The 23,912-nt window shown below is 39.1% G+C and overlaps 2 protein-coding genes across 2 annotated transcripts in view; both read left to right on the forward strand.

Moving 5' to 3' along the window:
* The window catches only part of LOC107731501 (mRNA-capping enzyme-like), a 108,442-nt gene extending 104,615 nt beyond the window's left edge, over positions 1-3,827 (forward strand). Inside the window, exons 15-16 of the mRNA XM_016542602.1 lie at positions 1,896-2,019; positions 3,029-3,827. Of these exons, the coding sequence (XP_016398088.1) occupies positions 1,896-2,019; positions 3,029-3,183 (279 nt within the window). The 3' untranslated portion in view covers positions 3,184-3,827. The remainder of the gene's footprint in view (positions 1-1,895; positions 2,020-3,028) is intronic.
* A 14,906-nt stretch (positions 3,828-18,733) lies between these two features.
* Positions 18,734-22,176, forward strand: LOC107731524 (cannabinoid receptor type 1A-like). The gene is made up of 2 exons (XM_016542638.1): positions 18,734-18,822; positions 19,800-22,176. Exon 2 carries the CDS (start codon positions 19,824-19,826, stop codon positions 21,267-21,269), a length of 1,446 nt encoding a protein of 481 aa, XP_016398124.1. The 5' UTR covers positions 18,734-18,822; positions 19,800-19,823; the 3' UTR covers positions 21,270-22,176.
* Positions 22,177-23,912: the final 1,736 nt, after the last annotated feature.

A 23,912-nucleotide genomic window follows, 5' to 3' on the forward strand; every position in this document is an offset into this window, starting at 1 on the left:
TATCATTACAAACTAAGAAGGTGTTTGGCAGGCTTTAGCTGTAATGGAGTGGATTTGGCTGCTTTAGGCACCGTGTGGTGTTTGTAAATGGCTGCCAGGGCTTCAAGAAGGTGACCGGAGTGTCATGACGGTCCGATCCAAAACTAACAAGAGCATCATGTACCGTGCCAGACGAAAGCCGAACAACATCCCAGGATCTCTGCCACGGTCGTGCCTGTGTGGGGTGTGAAAAGCATGTGCGCAGAATCTTTGGATCCATCATTTTTGGGGGGAATTTTTGTTTTATTTTTTATTTTTTTATAAGTATCGGTTCAAGCTCCGTTCAGGCACCGGAACCATTTTAAAAGTATCGATTTGGCACCGGTATCGAAAAAACCCAAACGATACCCAACCCTAGTGTGTTAGCGTTCTCTCAGCTACAGCCACGCTGTATGTACATAGACGCTGTGGTTGTATTTTTGCGAGGAAAGGTACCGAACCACCAAAGGTTCATTAATCCTTGGAATATTATCGTGTGTGTATGTCAGTCCTGAAATGTTCAGCTTCCCCTCTGTGCTCGCAGATGCCCTTCACTGTTGGATGGTGAGGGTATTTACTCATCCCATCATGCCAATAGGCCCAGAAGGGGGCGGCTTCACCGCCAGCTCACTTCCTCCCCCACACACCAACCTGCCACGGTTTAGCGAGGATCCAGTCTCTTTATCGTTGAGATATTTCTTTCTCTCGCTTACTTGGGCCAAACACACTCCTGTTTTCTTAAGGCCTTTGTGAAACTGTCATGTATTGAGACATCTGTGTTGTGGCTGTAATTACACATTACGCACTGGCAGTTACTTTACAACCTACAAAAAGTACCAACAATTTGTCTGAACCACAGACTAGTGGTTAGCACACAAGCTCCAGGCACATTTAACGGAGAGATTTTGGTTCGTATCCCGCCCGTTTCATGTCCCGACACTGGGGACATATAAAAACAAACTATATACAGTGGGTACGGAAAGTATTCAGACCCCCTTAAATTTTTCACTCTTTGTTATATTGCAGCCATTTGCTAAAATCATTTAAGTTAATTTTTTTTCTAAGGGGGTCTGAATACTTTCCGTACCCACTGTATATATAAGCCAGGATGCCTTTCTGTGTGGAGTTTGCATGTTCTCCCCGAGTCTGCGTGGGTTTCCTCCGGGTGCTCCGGTTTCCCCCACAATGCAGAATAGGTGAATTGGACAAAGTAAATTGGCCGTAGTGAGTGAGTGTGTCCCAGCACTGGGAGTTAGTGCACTCTCAGGGCTGTGTTGCGGCAGGAAGGGCATCCGGTGTAAAACATGCCAAGACATAATATAATTTAATGATGAAAACTGCTGAAAAATTATGAAATTATTTTACAGAACATTAACTCGAAATTTTCAAAAATGGTTGAAAACCAGGTTGACAAAGTTGTCAGAAGATTTTGTAACCGATACAAGAAGGAATGAACTCTTCTGCACATGGAGGTCCAACAAACCCCGCAGAGTTCAGCTCAAACATAACCCAACACACCTGCCTGAAAGATTCTAGTAACCCTGAAGAACTTGATTAGCTGCTTCAGGTGTGTTTAATTGGGGTTGGAGCTAAACTCTGCAGGACAGGATTGGACACCCGTGTTAATTGGTGGTTTTCAGACAACATGATCTTAATCAGCTTTGCTGATATATTGATCTGTTTTCTTCATCTGACTACTTTCATTATAAATAAAAAGACATGAAAAAAAATCCCAAATAATACAATAAAAAAATCTATTCAACAAAGTGGTTTGTACATGTTTACAAGAATGCTGTTTGGTTTGAATGATGCAGCTGTAATTTCTTTCTTTAAATTCTCGCTAGTGATTGATACCCTATTATTCTTTTGCACTCCAGATAACAAAGGACCTGAAGCAGTATGATAATAAAATAATTGAGTGCACGTTCGTCAATAACACCTGGGTGTTCATGCGACAGAGGACGGACAAGAGCTTCCCCAACTCATATGACACAGCCATGGGTAAGGATTCACATGTGCTATACTAAAGCCAGGGTCGGTATTAGATTCTGTTTAGTTGACTAGATGAAAAGCAAACTCCTAAGGCTAAAAGCATTTTTACATGTATTTTCATTGTGCATAACATTACCTTAAAGCAGGGCTGGGCAACTCTGGCCTTTGAGATCCAACCCTGATCAAACTCACCTGCCTGGAACTTTTCTTCATCTGACTACTTTCATTATAAATAAAAAGACATGAAAAAAATCAAGAATGCTGTTTGGTTTGAATGATGCAGCTGTAATTTTTTTCTTTAAATTCTTTCTGGAGACTTTGAATAGCTTGTCCAGGTGCGTTTTATTAAGGTTGGAGATAAAAATTTGAAGGAATGTTTATCTTGGGGGTGGGGTACATATTACATGTAGGGATGCGCCGATCCGATATTCATATCGGGTATCGGCTCCGATAGTGCCATTTTTCTCAAATCGGGTATCGGTCAGACAAGGCCGATCCAAATCCGAGATTTTTGTTACTTGCTACCGGGTGTCTGTGAGAACAAAACACGGGCGTAGAAAAGACTATAAATATCGGTATCGGAGGCGAAAAAGGCGGATCGGAGCATCTCTAGTTACATGTTCAGTCTGTAGGAATGCATATATGTGTGGCGTTTCTTTACAAATTGACATTGCCAACTACGAGGCTGACCTGCATAATACAGCATTTTAGTCATTTTCGAAGGTTCATGTTGATGGGAATCATTTTGAAAACATTGTTATCTGTATGCAAAACTTAAAAAAAAAAAAAATGCATTTTTAGTTCAGTCGCTGTTGTGTAAATGTACTGTAAGCAGCCAGATTTGCCCACCCCTGCTTTAAAATGTGTGCACCATTAATCCGAATGTTATTATTCAAATAGCTAGCCATAAACAAGTTGATAACTTCACCTGTTGAGATATTCTTAGCTTGCAGCCCAACTCTGCTGAAAGTCCAGCATCTATTGGTTGTTCTCACTTTGTCTCGTGTCGTCCTGACAGCTGTGTGCAACAGTATCCAGCATCCCGTCACAAAGGAAATTCTCTTTGAGTTTTTGGACCGGTGCGCCCAAGCGCAGTCCCGCAAACACCCAGTCGACTCTAAGCTCATGCCACCGCCTCCACCAAAGAGAGCGAACCTCACCGTCCCGCAGTAGCGCAGTGCCGCCGGAGCAGAATGCAAGCAGTTTGATTCATTTTTTTTTTATTCCCAAAATGTTCAGCAGCTCTGCACACCGCAAGAGAAGAGACTTCTGGAGAACATTTTGCTTTTTGGCCTCACTTTGGCTTCTGTTCTTGAAGTTGTTGATGATCTATTTAAAGACACTGCTATGAGAGCTTGTTTGAACATTGAGTGCTGAGGTGCATTCTTATTTAAAATAATAAAAATAAAAATGAATTGCATTGTTTTCTTTTTTTATGTTTTGTATTTGTTACGGTCGCTTCACCTCTCTTTGTTTTTCAGTTGCTTTTTTTACTAAACAGAACAGTATAGTGTGCTAGACTGTCTAGATTTAGACCTAACCATGAAACACTGAAACAAGTCCCGTGGAATTTCACCAGATCTGGACTAATCTAAACACTGATAGGCGGTGTGCCTCATATGATGGTGTTTGTTAGGTTCGAGTGTTTTGTATGTCATTATGCTGATTTGAAAATGTTGCCCCAACCCTTTTTTCTCAGGTTTTTTTTTCTTAAAAAATGCCAGGTGTATTTAAGTTTTCCTGGATCTTTTGGCTCAATGTTTTTTTTTTTGGGGGGGGGAATGAAAAGCAATAATTCCAAAATAAAGATTGCCAGCTATTCCACACATGCCTTCACATTCAATACATGATCATTTTAGCTGAAGAACTTTGTCTAAATTAGATCTTGGGATCGGCCTAAATCGGTGTTTTTGTCATTTATAAGGATGCGTGAACATTTCGGCAGTTGTCACTCGTAATTGAAGTGTCGCAGCTGAAGTTAATGGCGTTCTTTATTGCTCTCACATTTCTCATCTGATGTTTACAATATTGAAACCTGGTGTGCAAAGAGCAGATCCATTCGTCTGAGAAGAGTTGACATTATCGCTGTCTCCTGAGGAGTGAGTCACACCTGACATTCATGTCCTCCTCTCATCTGGAATTGTTTCCTCGTAAGACAAATGAAGGCCAAGGTCCCTGAAATGTGACACTATGAGGCTGCGCTGAGCTCATCTGCATGCTGAAGTGATTAGACGTTGATTGCATCCCATATTGCACTTCGTATGGGTTTATGAGGCCTCAGAACGCTCATAGAGTTGATTGAGAGACATACAGAGAGATGAGAACCGAGGACAGAAGAAGACAAGCTTCATATAGCATTTGAGTGATGCTGAATAATGCAGAGCATAGACATTCATGAAACTGACCCTATTAATAAATGTCTCTGGTCTTATGCATTAATGTTATTCAAAGGGGAAAATGTGTTAAAATGTGTCCTTGTTATATATAAGTAATATTAATTAACAACATGTACTTACTGTAGAGTTAGGGTTTGGTTTAAGGTTAGTAGTTACTTTAAATTTCTACTTTAAATTACTATAGTAAGTGCATGCAATGACACTGTGAAATAGTGTTAGCGTTATTGTTACCCAACAGCCAAATATCTATTTAGACATTGGTTTAGGTTGCTGTTGTAGGCACAATTTACTCATTCATTACTATAGTAAGTGCATGCAATGACACTGTGAAATAGTGTTAGCGTTATTGTTACCCAACAGCCAAATATCTATTTAGACATTGGTTTAGGTTGCTGTTGTAGGTTATACAGCCTTTCTAAAATCTTGACAATAATGAATTGAAGTCATTTGATACTGGTTAATAAAAGGGACAGCAATAATAGGAAATAACAATAGATTTGAAAAAGCATCATCAGCACTGGATTATGTGGAGAAGCCCTTCTGGCTAAACCTGACCTTTAGTCATGTGACACATCTTTGAAAAATGAAAAACTTAAACCAAATCTGATATAAAATGCTATACTTTCAGACTGTGTCAGTGATAATGCAAAACCTTTTTTCTCATCAAATCAAAGCTAATTTTCAGAAGGAATTCTAATTACATTTCACAAAATAATTTGGGAATACAAAAAACTACTAACAAATAAAGTGGTTCAACAAGAGTTTCAACAAATTTGGCTCTTAAGACATTTCTTTTGAACAAGAAATACCAAAATCATGTCGGTGTGTGCTTATTTCATTCACATGTGTGAGTGCAAATAGATGTTCAGGAGCCTGAGGTTGCAACTTTCAAAGACTTACTGCAAACTCCCACACCACAACAACAACTGAAAAACAAATATCTGCAGCCAGTGACTTCACACGCCAGCAGACTAGTAAAAGGTGAACCTGTGCTCGCAGGCAAGCATCTCAAAGAGGAGTTTGCAGTGTGACATTTAACTAAACTCTTATTTTTAACTTTTATTTATTATTATTATTTTTCAGAAATGTAATTGGGAACAATTTAAATTTAATACAAGCTTTGACAAATATTAAACAGAATGCTGGCCAACTGCTGACTCTTTTGCTCTTCACAGTGATTGTTGGGGAACTTAAATTGATGGTTCACCCAAAAATTAAAATCCTTATTTACTCACTAGCCTTTTTCTAAAACAAAGGGAGATTTTTTTTTTTTTTAATGTCCTGCCTTTAAGAGAACATCACCATTCACTGCCATTATTTGGACTCAAGTCTATTTTTGTCATGTAAAGCTAAAAAAGAAACAGTGTTTTGCATTATTACAAATTTGTGGGGTGGGGGGGGTTTGACAATTAAAGAGATTAGTCATCTGATACTGGTTTCATGTTTTATACTGAAAATGAAAGGTTGAGTGGAGCCCATTGCATTGTGGAATATCATATTCCACCCAGGGATACACAGGCATTCCATAAATACAAAAATCTGCATATTATGCACGATGTAAAAGTAATGCATGTTTTATACATCACTCGGTGAGGCAGTAGATGAGAACGGCTGGAAAGCAGATGCCTTGAGCGCTCCAGTAAATAACATCATGTAACGTGTTTGCGGCGCAGCTCAAGGTCACAGGCGTTTCTGTCTTGACAGATTTATGCAGACACAGACACACACACCGCCTTTAATACTTCAGCCACTGGTTTTGTCACAATCCGCTACTGTGAGGAGCACGGAGCGAGGAACGAGGAGACGTGGAGTAGACTTCAAACAAACAGACTTTAATTAACATCCAATGGAACTAGGGACACACACGTAGACGAACATTCAATACCGGATGAAGAAACTCCGAACAGGACTCACTTTAAATACACAGGACTTGACAAGGGGATAACGAAGACACACCTGGAGCAATAAACAATTAACATGAGGGAGAAACTAGGTCAGGGCAGGCACATGAAGGGGAAAAACACAGAGATAGAGTCCAGGGCGTAACATATCGCCGCCCTCCCGGAAGGCGCGTCCTCGCGCCGTAGAACAACAGAGGGGGGGGGGGCACGGGGGGGAACTTGGGGGGAGGACGGACACCCGGGAAGGGGCCGGCAGACAGAGTCCAGGGAGGTGACGATAGAGGAAGGAGCCAGGGAGGCGACAGGAAGGATTTGGAGTAGGAGGGGCCAAGCAGGACCCAGGCCACAGCCATGATGGCGGCCCACAGTGGAGCCGACGGAGGGAGGAGCCATGGAGGAGGAACTCTCTCTCTGCTGGACTGGGAAACGGGAGACCACTCAGCCCGGCTACTTACTGTGAGGAGCACGGAGCGAGAAACGAGGAGATGTGGAGTAAACTTCAAAGAAACAGACTTTAATTAACATCCAATGGAACTAGGAACACACACGTAGCGGGGAAAGACGAACATTCAATACCGGACAAAGAAACTCTGAACAGGACTCACTTTAAATACACATGACTTGACGAGGGGATGACGAGACACACCTGGGAGCAATAAACAATTAACATGAGGGAGAAACTAGGTCAGGGCAGGCACATGGAGGGGAAAAACACACAGATAGAGTACAGGGGCGTGACAGGTTTCATGTTGTTAGTGTCAAGTCATATCTTTGTGACGTCCTAAAGAATTATGAAACCACAACTCTTTAAAGACATTTGTGACTCATATGTTCTCTTTGCTTGAGTGTGTTTGTGCCCATATACTGTCTGAATGATCACACTTTATTTCAATTTCATGAGTTCACCTGTCCATCCAGACCTGAAGGGTAATGGTAAAAAACAACAGAGGTTCAAGCCCGAGGCTCGGCTTGAGCTCCGAGTTCAATCCCCCAAATGTGATACTACATAGTCCCGAGGCGCAGGATGGTCGACGCCAGACCAAGGCGGAGCCGGAGGGACGAGGGAGCCCGGCGGAGCTAGTGGACTGCCGGGCCATGGCGAAGAAGAGGGAGCTAGGAGCCATAATGGAGCTGACGGGTCCACAGGCCGAGGCAGAGTCCGGGCCTTAGAGGCTGGAGGCGGAGTCAAGGAATACTCCAGCCATGGCGATGCTGGAGGATGGCAGTCCTGCAGAGCTCGCACCGTGCTGATAGTGGGTGGGAGGGCGGGAGCATTTGTGAGCCTCCAGGCTCTCAGGGCTGCCCTCCAGGATCAAAGCCCACTCCTGGCTGGACTCGGGGACTGAGTCTCTCTCTCTGCTGGACTGCGAAATGGGAGCCCACTCTGGGCTGGACGTGGGAACAGGAGATGAAGGAGAGAGGAGAGGAGGCAAATCAGTTTCCCAGTTTATCAGGTCCCCCTCTACGTCCAGCAGTCCCAGATGCACAATTAGCTCACCCTCAGCCGCGGTGCAGTGGGCGGAGTAACACACAGATAGAGTACAGGGGCGTGACAGGTTTCATGTTGTTAGTGTCAAGTCATATCTTTGTGACGTCCTAAAGAATTATGAAACCACAACTCTTTAAAGACATTTGTGACTCATATGTTCTCTTTGCTTGAGTGTGTTTGTGCCCATATACTGTCTGAATGATCACACTTTATTTCAATTTCATGAGTTCACCTGTCCATCCAGACCTGAAGGGTAATGGTAAAAAACAACAGAGGTTCAAGCCCGAGGCTCGGCTTGAGCTCCGAGTTCAATCCCCCAAATGTGATACTACATAGAAGTTGAATAACAGAACTAAAGGAGGAGATGGGGAGGTGGAGGGATGCTGGAAGAATTGTCGCTGGAACGGCGCAATGACTGCTACTTATATAGGCTCGTAATGATGATTGACAGGACTGAATGATTAGGTTCCTCCTGAACCTACATTTGGAACTTCATATCACTAAACTATCTTTAGGTTTGCTATTGTTTTTAATGTGCCATGTATAATAAACATTTGTGTTTATTGTGTTTGTATATCTTTTGAAGGATAGCCATTTTGCGAACTCCTCCAAAGAGATGTTAACCAACCCATTGTGGAAACTCTTTACTTTAAGGTTAACTGCGTGAGGATGTTTTGCTAACTAGCACAGTCCAGCTAGCACCTGTTGGTCAGATGTCAGAATTGCAGTATCTGCCTGTAAAAAGCATCTTACTCCTTTGACATTTAGAAATGCAATTAAATGAATTGTTTTGCTAAATACACTACCATTCAAAAGTCTGGGGTCAGTAAGATTTTTTTTTTTTTTTTTAAAGAAAGTAATGCTTTTATTCAGCAGTGATGATTTAAATTGATCAAAGTAGACATTTTTATGCTACAAAAGATTTATTTCAAATAAATGGTGACCTTCAGAAATGTTTCTGGTGCAGAGTAACGATTCTGAAAATTCCGCGTTGATTGCAGCAAAAAATTACATTTGAACAGATATTCACATAGAAACTGTTATTTTAAATTGTAATAATATTTTACAATATGTTTTTATTGTATTTGTGGTAACACTTTAATATATGGACCAATTCTCCCTATTAACTAATTGCTTATTAGCATGCCTATTACTAGCATATTGGCTGTTTATTAGTATTTATAAAGCACATATTCTGCATGAGCATGTTCTACATTCCTAATCCTACCCAATACCTAAACTTAACAACTACTTTGCTAACTATTAAGAAGCAGCTAATTAGTAGTTTGAGGCAAAAGTCATATTTAATGGTTTGTTAATGGCAAGAATTGGACCTTAAAATAAAGTGTGACCATATTTGTATCAAATAAATTAGTCTTGACGAGTATAAAAGAACATTTAAATCTACCTACCCTGAACTTTTGAACAGTAGTGTAAATAATGCTAATATTTCATTGCATTGTCTTTCAAGTAAACAGGATGCTTTAGAATTTATTGCTCTGGGATCGGTTCGGCATAAAACTACCGATGTGACAGTGAGACACTTTTTGTGAGAGCCCTGACTGGTCCAGCGTTACACGGATGCCGGTGACAGCGTGGGATGGATGAAGGAAGATGAAAGGATGCCTGAATGGATGAAAGTGCTCCAAGCAGCAGATCTTCTCAACATACAGCATGATCTCAGGCTACATGGACATGAAATTCACCGTAATGAAAAACAAGCGACTCAAGAAACAGATGCTCTGCGGTCACTGTGAACTTTAATAAACCGTGTTGTCAGAACTGTACTGAAGGACAAACACGTTCTTGCTGCTGTGAGAGGTGAGAAAAAGTCCAATGGGAAAATGAGTGCAGCTGTGAAGCTCTGCACCTTGAAATATTTATATACACTCGCAGTTCACTAGTGTTATAATTTGCCTAGGTAGAAGATAAAATGATATGTGTGTAATGATGTGGGACGCTGCAGTGCATTCAGTTCATTTATTTGTATAACAGATGCAGTAATGTCCAATAATGAACATACTGTATAAGCAAAAATCAAAGTGATGGTATTTCAAATGCTTTTTAGCACTTAATCCATTCAAGCATCTTTTTATACCAATGCAGACAAACTGAGACTGTGAAGAATTATGTTTGTTTTTAATAAGGTCAGATGTCACTTGCCACCAATGCTTTACTTAAATCTGTGCATTATAAGAAAGTCTTCTGCTTCACAGAACAGTGATCTCATGTTTCTCATGGTCATTTCTTGCCATTTTGTTTTTTTTACTGGTTAACCTGTGATGTTTTTCTTGACGTTTTTCTCATTTAGAGTCATGAACATGCCTACAAATTGTCAAAACGCTGATGTGTTGTCGAATGTAAATACTTTTTTATCAATTCATGCATCTTCAGTTTGCTGGGAATCATACGCATGATCTTTAATAGCAAATACCATGCTGTACTGTTGAAGAATCATGAAAGCAAACATGATCTTCTAAAGTTTTTTTCATTGTTGCATAGATCCATTCTCCAAACCGCTCATCCTCTGAATGGTCACTGGGGTCTGGAGTCTGTCCCAGCATCTCAGGCCCCAGGCCAGGGACACTGTGGACGGATGGCCAGTCCATCACAGGGCACACAGACAGACACACATTCATAAATAGAGACAATTTAGTGTCTCCAATTCAACTAAATTCAGTCACACATGAGAAGACTTGAACTCGGGTCTTTCTTGCTGTGAGGTGACAGTGCTACCTACTAAGTTAACGTAATAAAGTAAAAATTTATTTTATTTTTATTGATATCAAATTAGTCAATTTGACACTGACCATAATGATCATACCCAGATGTTTAACCTAATACAAGGGCTAGAATTTAAGAAGAGATTGATCTCCTGGGCTGTAAAATAGCACCTTCTGAGCAATAAAATGTTCCTCTGAGATGTGGTGGAAATGGAGGCATCCCATGCTGAAGGTTCAGGGCTGTCGCACACACTGATGGGATTTCTCAGGACACCTATTTTAGTGCTATCTATCAGGTTTTAGGGACATTTTGAGTGTGAAATTAAAAGTAATTTACTTGCAGCACCTTTAATTTAGTGGATAAAAGAATCTAGCCTAGTTTTGATTTAGCATTTAAAGTGAAAATCAGCAATGAGATTATATTATACCAAACAAAACTTGAGTTAATTCTTTGAAATATACAAGACTTCCACTTCGTTAGCTGCTAAATAACTAGAAGAATAACACAGTACAGTAAAAGGGAAAACGATTTGCATTGCAAACCAGTGTGTTCATGATTACAATAATAAAATAAAATAAAATGATAACAGATAGCAGTTTGCAATATCCAGCAGCATAACTGACTGTTTTTGTACAGCTAAAATAACTGGAAGACACTCAAAGCCTTGCACAGTGAAGTTACAAATGGCTGCATCCACTCTTACTGTAAAAATTAGGTGAATAACATTTCCGTATGGTCTCCGTTCAGTGGAGGAGAGTCCAGAGCAGGTGGCCGCCTCTCACTGTGTCTATGGCCCGTCTCACCCGAGGAGCGCATGTGAGATTTTGAGTTAACGGGTGACGGGTACACTTCAGCTACTGAACGCATTTGTGTGAAAGTGGCAATCTCAAGTTCTCACTTGCCTTTTCTAAATTCACTTTATTTCATGGAGTATGAGAATAGAAATTTTGTCTGGATGTCTTTGCAGGGCTCCTCGCGCAGATTTACAGTCTGCAGGGTTTGTCTGTGGTCTGATAATAACAAAATATCTTGTTTCAAGGTTTATGTAGTATAGCTACGTTGTATGGTAATGAACAGTATTATACAGTGTTGCATTTTATATTAGTTTCTGGTTTGGCTGATAGTCTGGGTCCGAGGACCAGTGCTGGGTCATAACTGATTACATAATCTGGCTACATAATCAGATAAAAAAAAATCATTACTTGTAATTCAATTATATCATTTAAAAATACAATTAATTACTTGTAATTCAATTATATCACATTTAAAATAAACACAATCAGACTCCAGTTACTTTTTTGATTACATGATTACATATTATTCACAATTATATCACATTTTAAAATAAAATTAATTACTTGTAATTCAATTATATCACATTTAAAATTAAATTAATTACTTGTAATTCCATTATATCACATTTAAAATAAACACAATCAGACTCCAGTTACTTTTTTGATCACATGATTACAAATTATTCACAATTATATCACATTTTAAAATAAAATTAATTACTTGTAATTCAATTATATCACATTTAAAATAAACACAATCAGACTCCAGTTACTTTTTTGATTACATGATTACAAATTATTCACAATTATATCACATTTTAAAATAAAATTAATTACTTGTAATTCAATTATATCACATTTAAAATAAACACAATCAGACTCCAGTTACTTTTTTGATTACATGATTACAAATTATTCACAATTATATCACATTTTAAAATAAAATTAATTACTTGTAATTCAATTATATCACATTTAAAATAAACACAATCAGACTCCAGTTACTTTTTTGATTACATGATTACAAATTATTCACAATTATATCACATTTTAAAATAAAATTAATTACTTGTAATTCAATTATATCACATTTAAAATAAACACAATCAGACGCCAATTACTTTTTTGATTACATGATTACAAATTATTCACAATTATATCACATTTTAAAATAAAATTAATTACTTGTAATTCAATTATATCACATTTAAAATAAACACAATCAGACTCCAGTTACTTTTTTGATTACATGATTACAAATTATTCACAATTATATCACATTTTAAAATAAAATTAATTACTTGTAATTCAATTATATCACATTTAAAATAAACACAATCAGACGCCAATTACTTTTTTGATTACATGATTACAAATTATTCACAATTATATCACATTTTAAAATAAAATTAATTACTTGTAATTCAATTATATCACATGTAAAATAAACACAATCAGACGCTAATTACTTTTTTGATTACATGATAACAAATTATTCACACAATATCAATAAATTCTTCATAATTTCTTTATAATAAATTCTTCATAATTTGTTGATTCTCCCCCATTCATCTTTTAAATTTTACCTTCTAAAGTAGCCTACCACTTATATACAGTAAGAAAGTCTACCCGATTTGTGGATATACACACAGCTGGCTGGCTGTATTGTGGCTGTAATTACACAGAAAACTGAGAGGCCACACAGCGTTTGACCACTGGATTTACAGAAATAATTTTCATTTTCAAAAGTGTTTTCTGATGAATAGTGATGAACACGTTTTCATTTTTATTAGAATTATCACTCAGTAGGCTATTTATCCATGCATTACTATGTCATTGGAAGGCTTTTGTCTTTTTAAACACATTAAAATGCACAAATTCACATTTCTTATTGATTAGTACTTTTATTTTCATTGCTCTTATTTTAAAATTTCTTATTTTAATTTGACATTTATGATTTCATTAATTACTAGCTTTTAAGACATGTAATGTAATGGATTACGTTACTAACTACAAGTATTGTCATATAATATGGGATCAGTAATCTACCCAGCTCTAGGGAGAACAACCCCTGCTCGAAGGCAAAACTGCAAGTGGCCTTAACAGTCATCAAGAAACATTGAATCGTTTGTATGTGTGTGAGAGAATGAATATGCCAACAGGTGTGTTAATATTAGTTTGTAATATCTGTGTGTGTGATTAAGGGATTTGTAAAGCATCGCCGCATCATTATGAGATAGAGACGGCAAGTTTCACTGCATCAAAGAACACAGTTCCCATCTCATTCTCAGCCATTTGGTGCAAAGATGAAGTAGCATCTCATTAATAACCGCCTGGTTGCCATGACAGCAAGTATCTGATGATTATTGTCATGCCGTTTATGTATTTTAGATTGAGAGAGAGAGAGAAATGGATAGTTTGAAGAGTCATATGCAGAGAGTTGGACAGAATCACAGCACAGTAGGTGAGAATGTTGTCTTCTGGGAGGCAGATGGGCTAAGATTTTTTTTTCTCAGAGTTGTCTGCATACACACACTCCTCGTCTGTGCACATATTGTATCAGCTCTGGTAATCATGGGCCGTTTGAATGAATCCTGCCTGCAGGTTTTCTTTGCTGCGTGAGGAGAAGCTCACAAGCCGGGCATAGACAAAATTAGTCAACTCAAAGTACGGCATCTACAGCGCCTTTCAGAACGATACTCAAGGTAACGGTGAACAAAAGACACAATAGGTTTATTTGTTTGAACGCGAGGAATATAACCTTGCAGCAAGGTAAAATATTCAAAGAAAAATGTTCTTATGAGAGAGAACATTTTTCTCAGAAAGCAAAAACCCTGCAATTAGGACTTTGCGCACACTCCCTTTGAGCGCGGAGTCTTTTATAATGCCGGATGAGATGGGACATAGAAAAGCATTTTAAGACTCCATGGTCTTCACTTATTGATCATACTCCCCAGCTCAAATTTTCAGTGGTGTTTCTATGTAGGACTACAGGAATAAGCTTGTCTGAAGAAAACAATCCCTCTGCACAGATCTACCACCAAAACTATGGCGCAAATTCACTGCGCATTTGTGACACTTCTGTGTGCAATGCAGAGATCTGGGGTATATGGAATTTCATATCATATTTTGTCTCGTTCCCGCCTGCCACTTTCATGTTTTGTTCCACTGCCATGTACAAAAGCCTACAAGAAGAGGTCTTTGTGGATTTTAAAGTCCTTTTTCCATACGATTCTGCCTCACTTCGGTGCCATGGGTTGTTTTTTCCAATTACCCCTCACACACAACACTTTACCTGCTTGCATTTGTTGAAGATGTTTTCAGTCACACTTTATTTTAAGGTCCAATTCTTGCCATTAACAAACCATTAATTACGACTTTTGTCTCAATAAACTCTTAATTTGCTGCTTATTAGTAGTTAGTAAGATGGTTGTGAAGTTTAGGTATTGGGTAGGATTAGGGATGTAGAATATGCTCATGCAAAATATGTGCTTCATGAGTACTAATAAACAGCTAATATGTTAATAATATACAGGCTAATAAGCAACTACTTACACTCTTAAAAATAAAGGTGCTTCAAAACATTCTTCAAGCGATGCCATATAAGAACCATTTTTGGTTCCACAAAGAACCATTCAGTCAAAGGTTCTTTAAAGAACCATCTCTTTCTTAGCTCTTTATAATCTGAAAAACCTTCTTTCACCACAAAGAAACTTTTGTGAAACAGAAAGGTTCTCCAGATGTTAAAGGTTCTTTATGGAACCATTTAGACAAAAAGGTTCTTCTATGGCATCGTGAAGCACCTTTATTTTTAAGAGTGTAATAGTGAGAATTACGTGTTACTGTGTTTTTCGCGTACAAATAAACATTAAGAATATCAATGCACCTATAAAACATTTTTTGTTGCTCATTAGACAAATAGACAAAGGACATTCTGCACTTAACATACATTTTTTTTTTAGATGTTTATATTATACAGGAGTCGCACAAATTATTTTTCCCTTGCTTCCCACACACACATCAATAGGTTACTGTTCGTAACCCCGTTTCTCTGAAGCATCGAGTGGAGAGATCCCGTCCCACAGGTGGATCTCAAACACAAGATGATGAAAGAGAACAATATCTTCAAACATCTCAAAACTCCAAAATCAAAACCAGAGGATCCTATGTTAGTCCCAGACCTGCAAAAACCTACACTGTAAAAAAAATTCCGTAAAATTTACGGTAAAAAAACGGCAGCTGTGGTTGCCGGAATTTTATCGTAAAAAATACGGTAGCAACGTTTTAGGTTTTACGGTTTTAACTTAAATTTACAGTTAAATACCGTAATTTCATTAACTGATATAATGTTAATATACCAACCTATTGAAGTACTAAAATCTGTTTTGTACCTTTGTAATACACTGATAACCACCAAATGCAGGTGGTGATGAGAAAGTCACATGATAAACCAAAGTCCAACACAAGCAGCTTTTAAATAATAACACGTATAGAAGGTGCACTTTTACAATCTTTTACCGTTAAATTCACGGTCATTTTTTACAGTGTACGTTTTACTGACCAAACACTCGCAATCCACTTCATCCAGGAACAATCTGATGATCAAATGATTAAGTGTGGTATGATCAGACATATATTGAGATGTGGCATCTAGTCAAATGCACTTTCAGCAGTCGAGCCAATCGATTCAGGTGTGTCTGTTTTGCAGTGATGAAGCAATGCAGTACAGTTCCAGTAAAGCAAGCCAGGTCACGGTAATCATGGTCTACAAGACAAGGAGTGTGTTGGTATTCAGAATCAGAATGGTATTTCATCTACAAAATATATGATTAGAATCGATATGGTTCTGTAAAGAGCAATGCCGAAGCATAACTTACAACAAGTAATCCCCAAAAGATTGCACATTTCAGTTCAGTAAAGCTCTGTGTTCACAAAAACAAATGAACGGAGGGACTGTGAGTAGGATCCTCCATAAAACAGGATGTACGTCCAGAGAGGCCCAAACAGCAGGGAGCTGGTGAGTCACCGTTTGATTGGTAAAGCTGTTACCCACTCATAGAATATTACGGCACTGTTGTAGCAGCAGATTGAGACGTCTCTGGCTGTGCTTGTCGGGTTGGTGTGGGGGCAGGATTTTTTTTGTTTAGGGCTGGAGAACTTTCCAGAGAGCTTCTGATTTTATTTATACCTGTGGTTTTATTATGCCTCTTTCTTTTGGTCACAACCCAAGTAGACTTTTGGAGAGTCCTATAAATCGTGCCACTTTTGTGTGTGTGATATTTCAGTGCAAAACCCCTAGTCTTATTGACTAACCACCTCTAATTCATTTTAACCAGGCACAGTATAAAGCTTAAATAATGGAAAGGAGTGTTATAAGAGTATGCAAGTGCACTTACAGCCTTTTAATTTGGCGTCGGACGGGATTTGTCACGCCACCAGTCTACAAGATGGGGAATCGAGCCATGCAAATGGTGCAGTCGGTAGAACTCATCTGGCACAGGTTCCTGCGAGCTGCTGACGGGTTTTTAGAATCACACAATTTATGCTCTGAAAGGTTACAGGCATGCTTTCTAAATGGCAGAATCTGCTACTGTTAACCAGTCATTTAAAATAACCTTTCATTGAGACAAATGTGGTTGACTTGGAGATTACAGTGCTTTAAGTAATGCCCATTTGTAGCATCCTTGTCTCAGTAGGCATCTGGTGCTCAGCGGGGTCATTTTGTGTTCTATAATAGTGGCCCAACCTGGTTTGTTTGTGAAGACGTCATTGTATTGGCTAATCTGCCAATACCCGAAGGACACCCTTGCAGCAACGGTAGGGAGATAATGACTCAGCAGCACAGTAGCGTCCCTGACAAGATTCCAAAACCTTGCAGTTTTACATTTAGATATCCAGAAAAAGACTCACAGTCGTCACCAAGGTGAAATTCATATGTATGTTGAGCTTCAGTCAAATGATCTTGCAATATATCAGTCTGCCTGCTTCTCGCTAAAGCCAGACCCTTGAGGCCATGCACCAAATGCAGGTTTTGATACAGTGGTTAAAGGAGGAGAGCAGAACTAATCGCTGTGGTTCTCCCTTGATAAAACCATCATGTCTCCTGCAGTGGCTTAGGTGATCAGAAAAACATCTGCTGAAACAAATAAGAAAATAAGGATGAGTTTTGGAATACTTGTCAACTGACAATCTCTGAAACCAGGAAAAAAGTTTCCTCTGGTGGGTTGAGGTTTCTTCAGTAGCTAATGTTAGCTTTGCTAAACAAGTTTTTATCACATTATGTGGGAACTTTGACTCATTTATTTGCTTAAAATGTTGTGACAAACAACAATTATACTCTGTGCCGTAGTCTTGACAAGTGAGATTCGTGTTATTGTCCATGGCTTGTTTCCAGCGTTGGATCTGTGTGTAGGCTGAAGAAACAAATTTAGGGCTGATGATGGGGTGGGTGTTGGGGGAGGTGCTCATCACCACAGTACTACTGGATGAAGATATAAAACTATAGGAAATAGAGTGCAACAGTCAGGTTCCAGGTCAGGTAAAAATCTCATTTGTTTGCTGTATTTCGACACTTTTTTAAATGATCGAGTTTAACGGCAGACTTATTTGTGAAAAACTACACCACACATTATCTCCACCATTCATGAACCGTGAATAATGGGAGTAAATCATGCCAAAAGAATGAAGCATGAAGCACTAAAAAGAAGTATAGCCAGTTTCCCAACCATCTTCGATATTTGCGTAACATGCATATATTGTAATAGAAGTAAAATATATTATTTCTAAGTATATAATCAACAGTTTTATGTGTTTCTGACCTTGTAAATTTGATTATATATCAATGATTCATGATATTGTAGTTCTTTTCCTTGAAAGATAAAAACACAGTCTTGTACCTTTGTATTTTAGTCTGATATAGACTTGTATTTAATTAAAATAATCAGCCTAGGAGCAAGGATTTAAAAAATACGTTTTTGGTATTCATTAGGTGGATCACTATATTAGGGGCTATATTTATGTATCTTTGGCATAGACTAATAAGTGCTAATGTAATGTACTACTCTCTACTACATACTACACAAGGATAAATGCTGTGTGCAGTGCTTATGAAAAGTAGCCATTTTTTCCAATTTTGTCTAAAAATGTCCTAACTTTTGCCAGTCCAATAAAACAATAATTCATATAGCCTAATAAAATACTTCTAGAGATGAACCATTGGAATCTAGACGAACTGGCGATTTGCCTAACCACCTCCCAACACATACATTCCACTTTAGAGTAATTTTCATTTTTGACATTAAAGATGCTCGTGTATGTGGGTGGTCATGTGACACGGGACGCGGCATACAGTATATGATGCGCACTGAGGAGAAGAGCGTCTCGTTCCCTACAAAGCTGCAAAGCCAGAGACAGCGCGTCTGGACTCGCACTCAGTCGCGCGGCTGCGGTGGAGCGAGAGCATCTCATCTGTTCATCCAGAGAGCAACACCTGCGCCAACTATGTGAAGGTAAAGCTGCATTTCTCAACCTGATGCATTTCATCTTTTATGAAACTAAACTGCATTTATAACGCTTTAGGTGAACTCTGCGACACTGCTTATTTCAGCACAAACAGAAAAGTTAGTTGTTTTAATCTACAATGCGTCTCGCAGGGACACTATGTTCAAGCGCAAGCCTATTAAATACCGTAATGTTACAGTAAATGAATCGTGGAGTTCTCCGTGACTCCGTGATACACGCTGAAAAAAAACGGAATTAAACTTAACTTGAAATTCTTTTGTGATCTGATGCCGAATAATGATTCAAAACACATTGATAAGAGCACACAGGTGATAGTGTGCATTAAAGTTGAATAGGCTATTTGCACTTTATAGCCTAGACACAGTCGCACACACAAACTAGACTGTCCTAAATGTTATTAGTTTATAATATATTCGAATTTCTAGCTATATTTCATACATTTAGCTAATATTTCATTTCAGGCTTTAGTTATATATTTACATTTAGTCATTTAGCAGATGCTTTTATCCAAAGCGACTTACAAATGAGGACAATGGAATCAATCAAAATGAACAAAAGAGCAATGATACGCAAGTGCTATGACAAGTCTCAGTTTGCCTAACACAGTACACGTAGCAATATATATATATATATATATATATGAGATTAAAAAAAGACACAGTGTAAAGTTGTGTCTAAGTTGCCTGCTGCTTTATAACTGTATGTATGGTGTTTTAGGTTGAGTCTGCAGACATCAATTATTCAAAGCCCGTCTCTTAATAATCCCTAGGTGCCCATCCATGCAAGAAAAACAACAAGTGCAAAATACAAGAGCCGTATGATGGCTCGTCTGAGAGGGCATTCATTTCTGTGCTCAGTGAAGCATCGATCGAGCTTTTGAGAGCTCAGTATTCTCTGTAATCTTGGAACGATGAGGATCCATGCGTCTTATTTGAACAAACGTTCTCTCAATGTCATCCAACAGGTTTCCTTCAGCGCATCTCTGACCATGCTGTTCCCTGCCTCCAAGTCCGATGTTAGATCTGTTCTGGACGGAGTGGCAGAAACCACGTTCAGAACCATCACTTCTGGACTGCAGTACATTGGTAATAACAATGTCGGCTACGGAGACCACATCATCGACGGCGACTTCGGCAAAGGCGGAGGATACCCACTGCCGAAGCCGTTCGCAGCCTACCGCAGAAGCTCCTTCGCTGATAAAGTGGGCCCGGATGAGGAACTCATCATAAAAGGTATCCCCTTTTACCCCACGAACAGCTCCGATGTGTTTGGGAACTTCAGCCTCGGAGATGAAGGGAGCAGTCTGCAGTGCGGGGAGAACTTTATGGACATGGAATGCTTCATGATACTGACTCCTAGCCAACAGCTCGCCATAGCCGTGTTGTCTCTCACGCTGGGGACTTTTACAGTACTGGAGAACCTGGTGGTGCTGTGCGTGATACTGCAGTCACGTACCCTGCGCTGCAGGCCCTCCTACCATTTCATAGGCAGCTTGGCCATCGCAGACCTGCTAGGCAGCGTCATCTTTGTCTACAGCTTCTTGGACTTTCACGTCTTTCACCGCAAAGACAGTCCGAACGTGTTTCTGTTCAAGTTAGGGGGCGTGACGGCCTCGTTCACCGCGTCTGTGGGAAGCCTGTTCCTCACCGCCATCGATCGATACGTTTCTATCCACCGTCCGCTGGCGTACAGGCGCATTGTGACGCGCACCAAAGCCGTGATCGCCTTCTGCATGATGTGGGCGATCTCCATTATCATCGCCGTGCTGCCGCTGCTGGGCTGGAACTGCAAGCAGCTCAACTCGGTCTGCTCTGACATCTTTCCGCTCATCGACGAGAACTACCTGATGTTCTGGATCGGCGTGACCAGCGTTCTGGTCATCTTCATTATCTACGCTTACATGTACATCCTCTGGAAGGCCCACCACCACGCGGTGAGGATGCTGCGGCGCACGTCTCAGAAGAGCCTGGTGGTCCACTCCTCCGACGGCACCAAGGTCCAGACCGCCAGACCGGATCAGGTTCGCATGGACATCCGCTTGGCCAAAACGCTGGTTCTGATCCTGGCGGTGTTGGTGATCTGCTGGGGGCCTCTGCTGGCCATCATGGTGTATGATCTGTTCTGGCGGATGGACGACAACATTAAGACAGTGTTTGCGTTCTGCACTATGCTCTGCCTGCTCAACTCCACCGTTAACCCGATAATCTACGCTCTCAGGAGTAAAGACCTGCGGAGGGCCTTCCTCGCCACCTGCCAGGGCTGCAGGAGCACCTCCAGCACGACCCTGCAGCTGGACAACAGCCTGGAGTCAGATTGTCAGAGGAACCAGCACATCGCCGCCAAGCGTGCAGCCGAGAGCTGCGTCAAGACCACTGTGAAAATAGCCAAATTGACAATGTCCGTCTCAGCGGAGACATCGGCCGAAGCCGTTTGATTGTACCGCCGGCCGGGTGACGTTCGGATGCACCTCGTCTCAAAAGAATGTCACGGAAAGTTACATGCATAAAGTTCAAAACACAAAGCTGCTTAAGTTACCACTGGTTTGATGAAGTGTTCACTATGACATTTCATCGCTTAAGTGCCAAATTAGATTTTTTTTTTTCCTCTCAGAAAAGGTTCTCACCCAGTGAATGAATATGTTGGGGCTTTTTTGTTGTTGTTTGCCCTTATATTTAATTGTAACGTGTGGATGTTGTGCGTGCTTTATGAAAGTTTACTATATTTTTATACTTTGAATTTTTGTTTTTTGAACAATGATATCTTCTCACATGGGAATAAGGGGCTAATGATCTTTTTAATAAAACCGTGTAAGTATGAATTCAAATACATATATACACACATTGGTATCTATGTAAATATGTGTAAAACTCTGTGGAGATTTAGTGTATCCAACATCATTGTGATAAACGACAAAAGATAAGAGTCTCTCTGTTTTTGAGATGTCTTGTTTTGCCAATGAAATAAATGTATTATAAGAGGAGCAAGTTCTGTCGCTCCTCAAGTACATGAATAATGAAAGCAGGAAAAGTAAGGACATTTGTTTGGTTCGCTTAACAAATGTATTGAATCTCGTTTACTAAGATATATTTGGTCCGTTACATGATGCTTTAGTGTTATTGTTGTGAGGATCAGAAAAAGACAGGACTATTTTCAACAATTTTTTTTTTTTTTTTTACAAGATGGCCTGTAATTGTGGTTTATCGTCACAGATAAATACAGTAACTGAAATAACTGTTGGATTTGAATCTGATTGTTCATTTTTATTTTGTCATCCTGCTGATGTATTTCTCTGAGATGTAAAGTCTAATTAATTTTACGATATGCACAGAGTCCAGAGAAAAATAAAAATGATACATTTTGTGAATAGAACATTTGTATTTAATCTTGTAGTTAATTAACAAATAATTAAAATGTACATATCATGATTGTTTAGTAATATTCCTTAAACCGTGAAATGGTGTGGTGGTGCTTTTTTGTTTGCACTGTTCAAAAGTATAGGTACATTCCTTACATGAAATGTATCTACTTAAGTATTGAAGCTTAAAAATCATAAAACGTCACAGTGGCTTTTGTCCCAAAGTAGTTCTTGAACGTCTGTCTCAAAATTATGTCTTAAAATACAGAAGCTGCTTGCACACTTATGTATCACAATTTAGTCCATTTTAATTTTTTTTATTATTTTAATTTTGTAATAAAGTCAGTACTGGCCTAAACTGTGTATTGGGATACTTTTATTTAAAACTGCAAATCATTGTGTCAAATCATTATGGAGTCATGTTGCACATATTGGTATTGTCTCTGGTTCCCTCTAGTGGATAGTTACAGTTTCATAGTTACAAGAGTAATTTTTTAGAACAGAAAGCAATAATTACCTTCAGAGGCAATTATTACCTTTGTGTGAAAAATTTAGTTCTTTTATCCCTTTTTATATCAAGGATAATGAAGAGTTATCATCACAAAATGATCCCGATGACTTGATCTGGATCTGACTTGAAACAGACTGCAGATCACCCCACTCTAACAGCATTAACAAAAAATGTAACAAAGAATTCAATTTTACAGCATGATTGTGTTGTTTTTCCAGAAAAAAAAAACATAATTCTAATCCATCTTCAATGGAATCTGAGAGCTACTGTATATAGTCTTCTGATGTAGCAAGCAAACACATGGCATATTTATCTGATAAAACCTCCGTCCATGTAACAGCAGGGTGCTGTTGGCTCCAGGGCCAGTGATTGTGCACAACGCACTTCATTTGAAAAAGTCGTAGCTTGATGTTTAATGCACTAGAACAACCAGCCGGCAGAACCCAATTTCTCTCACGCTTGTCATAAACACAATCCGCTGCCACTATCTGCAAAGGAATGACACCATAACCCAAGGTGAAAGACAATATTTTTACATGAAGCAATTTTTCTATTACTTTTTCCTTCTCGTTTTTTTTCAGAAATCCATTATAAAACAGCGAAACGCAGCTTAATGTTCAGATCAGCAACCTTGCAACACAGAATTTCTGTCAAACCTTAATAAACACTACCTTACAGGCATTATACGAAAAAAACTTTAAGCGGTTTTGATGTGCTGAGACAGTCCCGAGACAGTTTACATATAAAACAAGTTTTACAATAAGCTTTACCATAGAGAAATAACTCGGGTAAACATAATAATATTGTCAATCTCATGGTGCTGTTGCTTTGGCTATAGATATATCTACTGACAAGTCAAGTGTGAGAGAAAGCTGGTTGTTTATTTAGTACATTAAGCACTGTCATAGTCCATGCGTCTTGGATGTCAAATTTGTATATCTAATAATATTGTATCTAATATTTATCTCTGCAGATTTTAGACAGACATTAAGCAATAGTGGTTTTAATTCACTTGGCACTAGAACTTTCCAAAAATTGCTTCTATGACAGATATTACCAGAACCATGATTCATTTTTAAAGGGGTCATATGATGTTGCTAAAAAGAACATTATTTGGTGTAATGAAATGTGTTTATGCGGTTTAAGGTTAAAAAAACACATGATTTTCCACATACTGTACATTATTGTTTCTCCTCTATGCATCGCCTTTC

The sequence above is a fragment of the Sinocyclocheilus rhinocerous genome, unplaced genomic scaffold, assembly GCF_001515625.1.
Source record: "Sinocyclocheilus rhinocerous isolate Xijiao unplaced genomic scaffold, SAMN03320098_v1.1 scaffold819, whole genome shotgun sequence".
Lineage (NCBI taxonomy): Eukaryota > Metazoa > Chordata > Actinopteri > Cypriniformes > Cyprinidae > Sinocyclocheilus > Sinocyclocheilus rhinocerous.